Source organism: Callorhinus ursinus, unplaced genomic scaffold, assembly GCF_003265705.2.
Source record: "Callorhinus ursinus isolate GAN/ISIS: 27379988/994484 unplaced genomic scaffold, GSC_fseal_2.0 scaffold1, whole genome shotgun sequence".
NCBI lineage: Eukaryota > Metazoa > Chordata > Mammalia > Carnivora > Otariidae > Callorhinus > Callorhinus ursinus.
Window position 1 is genome coordinate 120,391,722 of NW_027397063.1, and position 15,337 is coordinate 120,407,058.

General features: G+C 37.4%; 1 protein-coding gene across 7 annotated transcripts in view; it reads right to left on the minus strand.

The window, feature by feature from the left end:
* NEK11 (NIMA related kinase 11) overlaps positions 1-15,337 on the minus strand; it is a 240,963-nt gene that overhangs the window by 152,062 nt on the left and 73,564 nt on the right. For all 7 annotated transcript variants that reach the window (XM_073900204.1, XM_073900190.1, XM_025882286.2 and 4 more), the window contains exons 4-5: positions 7,647-7,711; positions 6,555-6,681 (exon numbers count right to left, since the gene is read on the minus strand). In XM_073900204.1, coding sequence (XP_073756305.1) covers positions 6,555-6,681; positions 7,647-7,711 — 192 coding nt within the window. The remainder of the gene's footprint in view (positions 1-6,554; positions 6,682-7,646; positions 7,712-15,337) is intronic.

Genomic DNA, 15,337 nt, shown 5'->3' on the forward strand with positions numbered 1-15,337 from the left:
CTGTGGTGGTCCCATGCCCTCCACACCATAAGAATTTGGCCAATGGGAGAACTGAAGATGGGAGCAACACCAATGAGAGGAAAACAGGGAGATCAGTGTGGCTGAGGAGAAAATAAAAGGGAAAGGGTTGTGGTTTTTTTTTTTTCCTTGAATCTTTAGCTGCTCTTGGAGTATATGGAATCACAGATTCCATATCAACTTTAAAGTTTGGGAAATGAACATGGACAGTGTTCAAAGTTGGAAGGAGAAGGTGGGTTGGCAATAGAAATAATGATCAAAGTATCCTTCCACTGCCAATGGTTATTCACTCAGCCACTCCATAAAGGCTGGTTGTGGCAACAACGTGCACTGCTTCACAGTTTGATTGAATGGCTGTGCTCCAACTGCTTTAATCATCTGATAGTTTCCATAGGTTCTTTTAAGATGGGCAAAGCATCAGAAGTAGGGGAATGTATGAAATTAATAGAAGGCCTGCCTATCTCCCTTCTTTAGTCTCCACCAACCTCTCCCTATTCCAGTCTGTTGTCTTTCCACTGTTTAACAGAGTAAAAAAATAAATAAAAATCTCTAATTCCAACAGTAAGGCCTTGGAGAGAACAGTTCCAAAATGGCATCCTGAGGAGCTCAGCAGACCTGCTCCCTAGCAAAACAACTATAACTGGTGAAAATTACCAACACCCCCAGCAATTTAAAGTCACTAAAAATTGTCTTAAGGGCATAAAGTAAATGAAGAAACACTTATTCAAGAAAATCTACTAAATCTCAGTAAAAACAAGAGTTTGTGGCACTTAGGCACTCCCCCAGCTCAGTGTGACAAAAATTTCACTCTGAGCAGGTGTGGCCAATAAGATGGGGTTCTCCCTTCCTCCAGAAACCTGTCCTAGGCTTGGATACCTCTCCAAGAGGGGCAGGCTCCCAGCATTTCTCATCTCCCCAGCTCTGTGTTACAGAGATTAAATTCCAGGTGATTGTAACCAAGATATTAAGGGCTCCGTTCTTCTACCTAGTCCCTACAGGTAGAATGGAGGCTTTACTCCAGGAACAGCAGACAGAGAATACTGGGGACCTGATTACTGATCACCTTTGCCCCTTCTTGCTCACAGGGTGGACGTTCCATGCCAGGAGAGGCAAGCCAAGAAGAGAGGTTACTGCCCCTGGCCAGTACCCTGCTCATGAGCAGGACTGTCAGTCTAAGAAAAGTGGGCCATGTCCCTGCCTTCAGCTCCTAAGAAGTGCTAAGAGATTTTGCCCAGGGCTAAGGCAGGCTATAAAAAGAGAGGATTCAGAAGTTCTCCCCCAAAGAGACTGATTTTATTTGGAACAGAGTGTAGGAAATTCAAGCCTAAACTCCAGCTCTCAGAAACAATGAAGATTTTGGTGGCAAGCAATTAAGAGATTGGTAGCTCCATGAGTACAATAAGCTAAACCACAGGCTAGCTACCTTATCAGAGAAAATCAGGGAAAGAGACAGCTAAGAATAGGCAAATTCCAAAGCTCAAAAACTGGCCTCAAAAACTACATCTGCAAAGAGGCTCAAATTTAATTGGAAGAGACTGGAGAGCAATGCATGCCTCAAGGAATCATTGAAAATAATAAAGCAATGAGTTGGCAATTAGTGAAGGCTAACAAGGATGTAATACCAGCAGAAATAGCTCAACAGAGAGAACAGAGAAAGGGACAGAAAGCCTTGCTAAAACTACTGTCCCAAGGCTAACTGTGCATGTGCCCAAGGCTATACTCTGAGGATTAACACTAGAGGTTTCACACTGGAAAGGAAATAGGTTTCACTAGAATAACCAGGCATGTCACTAAATGAAAAAAGAAGCAAATGATACCAAGCCCCAGATAGGTGGGGGCAGCGAGGAAAATAAGTGTTCAGAGTTGATACAATATACTATCCAAAATGTCCAGTTTTTACCAATTATGAGATATGCAAAGAAACAGGAAAATATCTATACACGGGGGGGGGGGAAGCAGGAAACAGAAACTACCTGAGAAGTCTCAGATGTCAGATTTAACAGAGGAAGACTTCTAAGCAGCATTATAAATATGTTCAAAGAACTAAAGGAAACCATGTTTAAATAAATAAAGTATGATATAAATGTCACACCAAATGATGAATATAAATAAAGAGATAGAAATTATAAAAAAGCACCAGATAGAAATTCTGGAGTTGAGAAGTACAATAACTGAAAAAAAAAATTCACCAAAGGGGCTCAAGAGTAGACTTTAACTAGCAGAAGAATCAATGAACTTGAAGATAGATTGACAGACATTATGCAATCTAAAGAACAGAGAGAAAAATGAAGAAAAATTAACAATGCCTTAGAGAAATGTGGGAGACCATGAAGCACAACCACATGCACATAATGGGAGTACCAGAAGGCAAGGAGAGAGAGAAAAGAGAAAAAAATACTCAAAGAAATAATGGTTGAAAATTTTTCAAGTTTGGTGAACCACATTAATCTACATGTCCAAGAAGCTCAACCAACTCCAAGTAGGATAAATGTAAATCCACACCCAGACACATTGTGCCCTAAAAATGCTTTAAAGACAAAAACAAAGAGAAAATCTTCAAAGACAACATTAAACAATGTTTATTAAACATTGGTTGAAAAATTATTATGTCCAAGTATAAAATACTATGCAAACATTTAAATGATAGTTAGATATATTTTGTTAAGGCAGTACAATATTTCCTTTTGCAAGTAAAAAAAAGGCAGGTTGTAAAATATATATAGTATGCTTTTTTTTGTAGTAACAAATAAATACATTTATATAGGTATATAAAGCACTTAGCACATTAACTGTCAATCATAGAGTAAGCACTCCATAGACAGTAGCAATTCTGGTTCTGTTGCTGCAGTTGTATTGTGACCTTTGTAAAACTGACCAGGCTAGATATTATCTTCAGATTTTGTATCAGTCATTTTATGCTAGTCATTGAGAAAAGGTATTAATACCCATATCTACTGCACTTGAATGAAATGTTTTCCTACTTCAGCTTCTGTTGAGTGAAAATAATGACAATGACACCAGTTCTCACTGCCTAGGAAGGCATGCCCTGCCCAACAGCTTAGTTCTAAATCCACATAAGAATTTTTCAGATCATGGGAGGGGAGAGAAATGGGCTCTCTTGCTCCAGAGCATCCTTCACCAAGATGGGGCTGTTGGCTACCAGCAACTTACAGGCCCCACATTAGCTACAAAAACTGCTGCCAAGTTAGTCTGTATTTCTCCCTTTCCTAAATCCCACCCTGCTCCCTTTCCCTGTCCAATTTGGGAACGCTCTCCTGTGAGGATACTTTCTTAGTTCTTGTAGGTCAGGCAGGTACTGGTTCCTCTCTTGTTTTCTTCTACCTATAGCTAAGCCTTGTCTGATGTTTCTGCCCAACATCACTAAAGTCTGACTCCAGGGTTGAGTGTGAACTAGACTCTTACAGTGTCCCTTACGTAGCCAACCCTTGGACCAGATCTCAGGTTTTTGCAAAATCCTGAGACCTTCACAGTATACTCTGACACCCCTACTCTTCCTACCACCATTCCCTCCACTTAAATCACCTAAGGAATATAGGGCCACAAGATCAAGAACCATCTGGTTGACTTCTCACAACAAGACAGATAACACCAACAATGAAATATTGTTTATTTTCTGTTTAATTATAGCACCATTATTCCAATATTATTGTCCTTTGTTTCTCCTACCAAAATAATAAATTCTAACCATTCATAATTTAAATCAATTTAAAGAGATGGCCTAGGAAACCAACTCATATATTATATTTTTCCTGTGTGGGAAAAAGTGTTCAGCAATTGCTTATATAAATTGGCAGTATTCAAAGTATTGTCCTCAATGAACCTAATTATCCTAACTTTCTGAGTAAGTGTTTATAAACTTCTAGACCCTAAACTACTTTTAAGAGAGACTTATCTGCATTTGACTGCTATAAATAAATGAATCCCAAAAGGTTTAACAGATTGCAGAGAGAGGAAAGGTTACAATGGGCAAACATTAACAGATGAAATAGAATTAGTATTATACCAATTCTTCATTAAGCATTATAAATATAATATGTACAGCTATTAGTGCTAAAACAAAACACCTGTCAATTATTCACAAGTGTTTCCAATTGTAAGAAAATATTCCACAGTAAACAGATGCTACATACTGAGATTCAGAAAAAAATTCTCAACCCCATTCAATCTAATTTTTCTAAGAATGTCTCCCAAAGATAACTCATCACACTTATGTATCTGCCGCTATAATTAATAGTTCTCTGTTATTCTTTCCACTTTAGGTTCAGCAATAGAAATTTCATTACCAGATAAGCTCATTTTGATTTGGATACAACCAAGGTAATTACTAAATTCATAATAAGGTGATTATTTGGGGTCAGGATGATGATAAATCCTTAGCTTGTACTTGCTGAATAGTTAATAATCTCTGCAAGGAGAGCTGACCTAATGCTTACACAAAATATATTAAAATTCGCCTGTATTTTTATATTTGGGAGGTTTTTGATTTTTTAAGTTTTGTCTGAGTCAGGTATTATTTTTATAAACCTAAAACATTATAGCAATACTATTACTATTATTCTATAACCCTATAATTCTGATATTCCTGATAATTTCTATATTCTTTATGAAAGTCCTATAATTCCCATATTAGGAATATTCCTATAAATCTTTATGAAATACTAGGAGTAGTTTTTTAAAAAAATAACTACGATAGACACAACTGAGACAAAAAGACTATATGCTTTACTCCTCTGTCTGTGGGTACTGTTGCCCAGGTTTCTGGGGAGACACATCTGATTTGGCAAGCAGATGTAGATAACTGTCCCAAAGAGCCAGCTTTCTTGCTACATGTAATGCCAAAGGCTTAATGATAGTCTTCATAAATTAATTTAGTCTTAATTCAAATGACATGACGTAAACAGCTTTCTGGCATAGCATGTAATTTTAATCATGAAGAAATTATATATTTGAATCTATTTTTATTTTTTTGAAGATTTTTATTTATTTGAGACAGAGAGCAATGGGAGTGGGGGAAGGGGCAGAGGGAGAGGGAGAAGCAGACTCCCCACTGAGCAGGGAGCCTGATGCGGGGCTCAATCCCAGGACCCCGGGATCACGACCCAAGCCGAAGGCAGATGCTTAACTGACTGAGCCACCCAGGCACCCCTGAATCTTTTTTAAATGCCCATAATAAAAAAATTAAGTATAAAAAGAGATGTAAATAGGTAACTCAAACCCAATCCGAAGCCCAAGACTGATCTCAAACTGAAGAAAGCACTCTAAAAAGAGCAAGAAGACTTCCTCAGAGGCAGGAATCCTATTATTTTTTTAAATTTTATACCGTAAGGGCTATTACATAGTCACTGGCAAATAGTAGATGCTCAATAAAGCAAAATGTAAAGAAACTCATTTCCCTGAACATACCTTTGTGGTTTTTGTCTATTATTTTGGTTTTGGTTTTGGGGGAGGGTATTAGGGGAAGGTTATGATTAGAGAAAATACGATAGGTAAATTGGAAAAGACCATCAGGGTAGAAACAATGAAAAAAGAAAAAAAAAAAGAAACACTGAAGACCTAGAAATGAATAATCCCAAGAGTCAAGTGAAGGGACAGAATGGATGGTTATCTGCCATAGCCAGACCTAATGTTGACAGTGTTCTCTTCCACTTGGGAGGCACCAGAACAAGAACATGGGTAATGACCCTTATGAAAATCCAAAGGGATATCCCCTGTTGTGCTCACTTTTCCCTAACCACGGAAAAGGTAACTTTCTACTTTACCGTCTTTAGAAGAATGAAGTAGACATAATCTTTCACATTGCTCATCTTTGAAAGCTAGCTAGATTGTCCTTTCAACCCTTAACAAGCTGAAAATGATATGATTCCTCTTTAAAGGAAAAGAGATTTTCCCTAAATAGGATCTATTGCTAACAATAGAATACAATTTTCCACATGGCTTCTGCACTGAGATTTAAACTGGTTCCATGACAAAGAATGAGAAATTCCTTTGGTACAAAAGCTCAGATAAATGGAGAAATCTCAGATGCACCTATCATTGAAAACCCAGAAATTTTTTTATTTAAGTTTATTCTTAAAAGCTAGTATCTTCAGTAAAAATTCTTATAAGTGTCAAGAAGAAAAAAATAAATAAAGCCGTTCATTCCCCACAGAGGTAGAAGCTGATCTTAAATAAAATAAAGCACAGTGTTTAGGATTACAAATACTTTATTTAATAGGCTAACAGAAACCTATTAACATGTTTATGATACATTAAGAACTTTTCTTTGTGGTTCAAGAAGAAAAAAATCCAAACCAACCAATTATCTATAAATAAAGTGAATTTCTGAAATCAATATAATGGAAATAATCAAGTTCCAAATCCAAAAAACCCTCCTTTACTCTGGTCAAAGAATGACTCATACTTCAAAAGGATAAAGTGAGCGGATGTAGCAAGTAAATGAGCCTAAAAACGAAACACATTGTTCTCTCAATGCAGCAGATGTATACATCATCTGGACTAGCCCACTGCCCACTCACCAGATGTCTGACTTTGTGTTGTAGCCTTGGTGTTTCAAAGCCTCCGGACTCATGTAATGGGGAGTTCCAGTTAAAGTGGTGGCTAGATCACAGGATCCCATTAGGAGTCGAGAAACTCCAAAATCCCCTTGAAATAATAATTAATTTTTATGAATACTTTAAAGCAATGAAAATCAGCTTGGAAATTAACAACTGTCTAATTTGACAATTTTAATATGCAATGACTCATACCATTTAAAGGGAAAGAAAAGAAAAATGGTATCTTTTAAATTACATAATGCTAGTGAATAGCTTTAAAAACATAGGCCTTATAGGAGAAGGAAGACTGAGCCAGGAAAGTGAATTATGTAAGCTTTTTATTTCTGGAATTACAGAGAACCAGCAACTTGAAACAAAAAGCTATTTCAGGTCTGCCTAACAACAAGCAAAATGATTCTGGAGAGCTGAATATAATGATTTGTGATTTCATCCAAGGGGGGAGAGTTTGTTCTTCATTTACAATAAAGAAAAGATTTCAAATAAAAGACCTGAGACTCTTCAAGAACATGACTATAAAAATTTGAATCCATTAAATTCTCTTTACTCAGCTAACTAGTCGCATGCTTTTAGGCTTTCCCTCTCTAAGAACATCTTACAGGAAGAACAACAATCCAGTAACTGTTACGAGTGGAGGTACAGTTCTGAAGAAGAACCAAAAATTAACAAATCCATGATACCAATATTTTAATTATCTGTGATAACTGCTAATTGCTTGTGATAAAATAAACAGGAAACCTGTACTAATTAACCAAGTCAGTAAAACAACTCTAACTACTTGCAAAGTGCCTGGCATAGAGTAGGAACTCAAAAATTATTAGTTCAATCTATGAAGTATGTAGCAAATGTCTTACACTTCAATTTATATCAGATACTCAGAAACAAAATAATTGGGTTTTGTTGGCCCCACTCAAGAAAAACAAAAGTTTGAGAAGTTAAAATAAACCAGTGATTACTCTAACACTTCTAGGTACTATATATTTCCATATGATATATTGATAACATCTAGAATATATTCTCCCATGTTTCTAGAATACATATTTTTAAAAATCTTACCAATTTTAAGCAGATTGTTTTTCAGAAATATATTCTTTGATTTCAAGTCTCGATGAAGTATCCTCCTACAAAAAGGCAAAAAAGGACATAAAATTTCATGCAAAATATAAAAGTTTTGATTTCTAATACAAATAATATATATGGGTATAGCTACAAATCCATAGCATTTTCTAGTTCTCCTGAGGAAACAGGAGTTTTAAAGTCAGCAGAACATGTAGTTGGGAAAAGAGTGATGTGGTTTACACTATTTCAATAGGCCAAATATTATTTTGTTTCTGTAGCATGATCTACATAGTACTGTATTTACTAACCATACACTCAGTTGATAGACCAGTTATCATAAAGCTTTGTAATCTATTGTATATAATCTATTACATATTATGTTACATATATGTTAAATGTACTTATGTAATATATATTTTTATAGAACATATATAGTTATATGTTCTATAAATGTTATATATATATATAAAACCTATTATATATATTAAATCCAAATATTCAGGTTTATGTATTTGTAGAAATAATAATGTTGATGATATTTAATAATAGATAACATGTATAAGCCAGTAATATAAATTATGTCAGTTAAGACTTTTGTTTCTGGAATTACAGAGAACTAGACAACTTGAAAACATTTACCTAAAAAAATCCAAAAAATGTGGAATAAAGTCTATAAATATCTTCACATATGCACAGCTGAGCTTACAAGAAAATGAAGCAAATCCCTGAGGGTTTGTACAAACAGAAAACTGAAAAGCAGAGTGGGCAGCAGGTACTGATTTCTCAGTTGCCCTAGGGGTTTGGGCTGAGCTCAGTAAGCAATGCTATGGCTTTAATGGCCTCATAGAAGCAAGAGCCAAGACCTTGAGCCCATGTAATGTGAAGAATTGGAATATATAGATACAAATATGTCAGAATCCCATATGTGGTTTGTACCTTAACTGAAAGAATGACCTAAGAAACATCCACTCACAAGTAAACAAAATGACAAGAAAGTTGATCTGTACAGGTCTGAACTTCTGAGCAGAGAAAAAAATATCTCTCTTCTTATTCCATAATCATATCTTTCTGCTCACCTACATTTGGGATTCAAATATGCAATATCTGTATGGCTTCAGAAATCCCAAGCCAAGAAATTAACATAAAAATTGGTTCTCAGCTGCTTATACACTCTTGGGGCATCTGGCAGAAGCAAATGCAAACTAAGAGTCGGCAGATAAGATACAGTGAAATTACACCCCTGAGATTTTCAGATAATCTAAAAGGATTCAAACTATAAGTATATTTTAAGAGATTAAAATCATAAAGAAAGGAATGGAAAAACATAAGATAGAAAAAGGATACTATCCAAAAAAAAAGATGATGCTGATTTGAAAACCAACCAAATAGAATTTTAAGGGAAAAATGTGATTGAAATTAAAAATGCAAGAATAAAACCTCAGCTTCCAACTACAATGGAGTAAGCCTATTTCACATTAAATCTCCCACTTTCCACAGCTGTGCAGAGAACACGGAAACATTTGAACAACGTAAAATCTGAGTAAAATTTAAAAAAAAAAAGAAAGAAAGAAAGAAAGAAAGAAGAGTAGGTCTTTGAAGATATCAGAGATCAGCTAAGGCAAACAAAGGCAGTCAGCACTTGAGGAGCCAGACCCTGGAAAGAAATGGAATGCTCTAGATGAGCCAAACATTCTGCATGGTGTGTTCCTCTCAGGGCAGTTGACATAAGCAGAATGCCCTGGCCTAGAGCTTGCAGCACTTTTCCTGGGCTCACAAGACAAAAATTACAGTTCAGGGCTACAAAGGCAGCCAGGACTTGGGAAAATTTTCCAGTAAAAAAGGGAACAAAAGAGAAGTGAGTCTAACATTCTGTGTGGCTTTTACCCTTGAGGCACTTACTGAATCCTAAGTTGTTCAGGGGAAGACATTAAGGAGAAGGTGACTGCTAAGAGGTTAAAAACTAAGCAGAGTTTTCAGAAGATTCACAAAGATAAAGAAGGGTTTTGGAAACCCTCAAGGACTACTTCTTAGATATAAAGGCAAACGGGAACTAGACCAGCCTTCACAAAGTCTGAAACCAGCCTTAAACCAACTCAGTCCCCCATTAGTTCAAGATGATCTGCCCTTACTGTAAGTACCACCCAGAAAAAAATTAGATCCTCTCCAGAAGAAGATAGTATCACCCAACGTCTCTCCACTATTTCATATATATTGTCCACCATTCACTCAAAAACCAGAAAAAGAAAGCAGGGAAAGGAGAAAAAGGTGTGTAACAAAATACAATGGTAGAAACATTCCATACATTGTTAATCACAATGGACTAAAATCATGAATTAAAACACAAAGAAACAGGACTAAGCTTTTTTTAAAAGCACTATTATAAAGAACACACTTTTTTTTTTAAAAGATTTTATTTATTTATTTTACAGAGAGAGACACAGTGAGAGAAGGAACACAAGCAGGTGGAGTGGGAGAGGGAGAAGCAGGCTTCCCGCCAAGCAGGGAGCCCGACGCAGGGCTCGATCCCAGGACCCTGGGACCATGACCTGAGCCAAAGGTAGACGCTTAACAACTGAGCCACGAAGGCGCCCCAAGAACACACTTTTTTAAAAAAATGTAAGGACATAGGTTGAAAGCAAGAGGGTTGAAGAGATATTCTAGGCAAAGGAAAGCTGGTAAAAAGCAGTATTAGGTAAATTAAGGATAAAGGGTATCGCTACAGGGGCACCTGCGTGGCGCAGTTGGTTAAGTGACTGACTCTTGGTTTCAGCTCAGGTCATGATCTCAGGGTTGTTGAGATCAAGCCAGGCTGGGGCTCTGCACTGGGCATGGAGCCTGCTTAAGATTCTTTCTCTCCCTCTCCCTCTGCCCATGCCCGTGGCCAACAGCCCCTCTACCACAAGCAGGGGTACTGTCTTTCTCTCTCTCTCTCTCTCTCTCCCCCCCCCCAAAAAAAAAAAAAAGAGTATCACTACATAATAAAAAAATCCAATAATTTATTGAGAAAAATTTTATTTATTTATTATTTTAGAGAGAGAAAGAGAGCAAGGGGGAGGGGAAGAGGGAGAGAGAGAATCTTAAGCAGGTCCACCCTCAGCGCAGAGCCTGACGCGGGGCTCAATCTCATGACCCTGAGATCATGTCTTGAGCAAAATCAAGAGCTGGATGATTAAGCAACTGAGCCATCCAGGTGCCCCTATTGGGAAAATTTTTAAATTCTGTACTTGTCTGCAACTTATGACACAAGCTTAGATACATTATGAAAAATTAATAAAAATTTAAGGGCAAATTGACAAATCCACAATCATAGTGGGAAGTTTAACATATTTCCCTCAGTATGTATGGTGATTAACATAACATAATAAAAAAATTCAAAAACACACATATTTCCCTCAGTAATTAATAGATTCAGTAGGCAAAAAAATTAATGATATAGATTTTAGTAAAATAATTATAGATTTGAAAAACACAACTGGCTTGAGCTAATACACATAAACTGAATATTTCATCAAAAAACTTAAAAATGCATGTTGTTTCAGGCACACATGGAATATTTTCAAAAACTGACAATGAACCAATCAATAAAGCAAGCATCAACAGATTACAAAGAATCAGCATCATACAGTTCACACACAGCACACATACGGTTCAATGAAGTTACATTAGAACCCCATCAGGTGCTTAGAACAGTGCCGCAGTGACTGGTGAAGACAAAGTCTCTGAGTTTATGAAGTTTTCTGGTAAGGCAAACAGGCAGAAAACAACTAAATGAATACATATATAATATGATGTCTGCTAACTTAATGCTATTAAAACAATAAAGCAGAGCAAGAAGCTAGAGACTAACCAGAGTAGGGAGATGCCAGTTTATAGTTGAGATCAGATGGTCAGGAAGGCCTTGGAGAAAGTGACATTGGAACAGAGATGTGAATGAAGCTATGGGATGAGCCATGGTTGTGGTGGTTGTTACTGTTACTGCTCATACTTCTATTGTTATTGCTACCACCAATATAGCAAAAGGGAAGTTGTGTGAGGCTATCAAGCAGAAATGAATGATGAACTATAGGGAGTGACTTAAACCCCATCATCCTTTCCCCCTCACTCTTGTACTCCCCACTCCCTGCTCAAGACCCTCCGTGACCCCTACTGTTGACTGAATCAAGGACGGCTTCACATCTGGAGTCTTCCATTTCCAGCCTCCTCTTCCACCTATTTATTCATACAAAAAAAAAAAAATCTAATGAAGGAATAAACATTTAGTTATATATTTGAAGTACCTTTTAAAAGGGGAAAAAACTCAAGAATAACCACAAGCCAAGAAAATATGGGCTAAGAAATGGTCACATCTCTGTTGAAGCCAACAAGGCACTTGCTTTATCTTAAATGCAGCACACATGTTTCTTCCTTTATGTCACTGCTCATTTTAAAACGCCTTCCTCTTTCATCTCTGCCTCTCAGAATCCTGTCTGTCCTTCAGGATTGTATTGGATACAAACCTCTTGTATCTCCTTGGGGTCCCCTGACTACCCCCTTCCTTCCAAAGGCACTGGTACTGGAGGCCAACCGGTCACTTGCCTGGGGATGCCAGGCCTTCAGGCTCCTGCCCCATCTGGACTAGGATGAAACACCACACTATGGGACATGGAATCAAGCATTCCAATTGGCAATGTAAGGAACGAGATGATACAGCCTGAAAGTGCAAGGGAGTTAACTCCTTTGGAGTAGACCAGTAGGAGACAAGAGGAGAAAGAAGCCAGGCAATCATTTTCTCTTTTTCTCCCTAAGGCATGCTACCCCTGTGTTTATAAGCCATACAAAAATCCCTGCCAGGCAACCTGCTATATTGTCTTTCTCAGCTCTTGGTGAATTGATGGCCAGTACAGTAACACACACTTCTTCTGCTTCACATCCTCACCTCATTTCAATTTGTCCTCATTCTCACCACCCTGGGTCGATACCACCCAGGACAGGTAACAGCATCCCAATCCTTGCCCTGGGTTATTTCCTAGAGGCCCAAGCTTAGAAAAGTATCCCCCTGTATCACTTTTTTTTTTTTTTAAGATTTTATTTATTTATTTGACAGAGAGAGACACAGCGAGAGAAGGAACACAAGCAGGGGGAGTGGGAGAGGGAGAAGCAGGCTTCCCACTGAGCAGGGAGCCCGATGCGGGGCTCAATCCCAGGACCCTGGGATCATGACCTGAGCCGAAGGCAGACGCTTAACAACTAAGCCACCCAGGTGCCGCCATCCTGTATCACTTTTTAAACCACTATTCCTACTACTATCAGCAAGTTAGACAAGTTACTCTCCCACTTCTGTTCTTCTTTTCACACCATATTCTACAATTGACCGATCACTCTTGCTAAATTCTAAGCTCTACAAGGTCTGTATCTTACCTGACTATATTATCCCCTGTACACTATAAACATTTAATTAAACCGGTAGGTTAAACTCGATTGAATCCTTGGGTTTACAGGTGCCTCAACTTTTCAAACTATTTTTGATTAACATTTTTCCAAAATGGACTATATAACTCCCTGACATCACAAAGGATAGTTTTTAACAATTCATGATTATAATACGCATCAAGTACTATGGTGTATCTAGTCATCAGGCCTATACAGGAGACCCCAATTTGAGAGCAGTATTCCTGAGACTTAGGCTGGGAGTAGGCATGTGGCTTTACAATATTAAAATCTGCTCTTTACAAAATTAAATCTTGCCCTAACTTAAAAACCTTCCATGGGTCTTCACTGCTTCCAGAATAGAATGTAAAATCCTGTATGTGGCCTGTAAGAGACTAGAAGATCTGGCCATATCAATGCCTCCAGAAGCCTTAGCAAAAACTCAGGCCAGGTCTGTATCATCTTTTACTCTTCCACACTGTTCTCTACTCATGGTAGAGGCTCGATAAATGTATGTTAAGTTTAGAAACACTATCCTGGGAACAAAAATGAGTACCATCTTGTGGGGCTCATTTATTAATCCTAAAAAACAATGAGTGCCAACTACATGCTATGTGCTATATAACATAATGTGAAAAATATAAAGATTAATAACACAAGGCCATGTATCCCATAATGCCCAATCAGGTTGGAGAGATAAAGGAAAAGTACATAAATAACTATAAAAGATGGCAGAGGGGAACCCAGCTCTCATCACTTTATTAAAAATTATTTATGGGTTAGCCTGGTGAGGGGTTTTAAAGAGGGCACGTTCTGCATGGAGCACAGGGTGTTATACGCAAACAATGCATCATGGAACACTACATCAAAAACTAATGATGTAATATATGGTGATTAACATAATAATTTAAAAAATTATTTATAATTATAAATAGTTACCAATATAGACATTCACATTCAGAAAGAAACCTCTCCCAACAAATGATTGCTCTTATGTACATGCCCATGAAATTGTACTGTTAACAGTTAACACTAGAAATATCAATTATAATTGGTTTTTTACTATTACAATTAGTGATAATGTAGGTGTAGCAATGTTACCTTGGTACAGTGGTCAGACCTCAGTCATCCAGAGCAAAGCTGTAAATCATGACTGAGGAGCAGGGCCAAAGAAAGGCCACTCAGAAAGTCCATCTACTTTACTTCATGGAGACAAACAGCCACACACTCAAACAGGGAATGCAATTAGAATTGTACATAAAAAGAAGGATTGAGAATGATGGCAGGAGTTCTCTCTAATTCAAATAATCTTTATTCTCCTAAAGGCTTTGGAGAATTACAGAGGAATAAGCAATGCTTTCAAGAATGGAGAGGAAAGGGAAGAATAAAAGTGGACAACACAGGTCTGGGCCACTTCTTCTCAGGGCGAAAAACCCCCAGTGCTATCACCTAAAGCGCTATGCTGCTATACTTATGTCTACTCTGGAGATGGGAAAATCAAGGCCTAGAGAGGCTAAATAATTTGCCCACGTATGAATTTGCCCAATAACTTGCCTATGAGTACGAACAGGTCTATTTGACTCCACAAAGTATCATAGTTCTGTTTTACTCATGGTAAATGTTCAATAAATGTATGTTGATTTTAAAACCACTATCCTTGGCACAAAGAGGAATACCTCTAGTGGGGCTCATTCATTAATTTTTAAAAAAATAGAAACTTTCTTTGAATAAATATTCTCTCCTGCCTTCTTATATTCCTACAACATCTAGAGCTGGGCTCTGTGTAAGTATGATGTTGACTACTTAAAGATTAAAGGCAAAACAACTACATTTAACAAATAGAAGGTTAAATAAAATTTGGCCTCTTCTATGCCCACTCTTGGGGTTCCCTTGGTATCTCAGGAACTATTAAGCACCTACACAATGATCATTCTCTTGCTCTTCTCCCTTGATATCAGAACCCCATGAGTCCTGGGGAGGCTGGGGCCTCCTCAGTCCTGGTAGGTAAGCGCATTGAGGAGGGAAGGGAGTGAATGTGGAGGATACTATGGGAAATAAATTGAGGTAATCTCTTTTCCCTTTGGGTGACTGGCTTAGGTATATGGTATGACCAAATTCTAGCCAATGTTAAAGTGTAATTTTCAAAAAGGTAAAATTATGAATATCATGAAAATATAAAATGAACATGTCAAGGATTTTGTTCCACTCATTAATCAATGAGGAAACTAGTAATATGTTAAAACGAAGGCAGAGTCTTTGACAAGCTAAATTATTTACAAGAG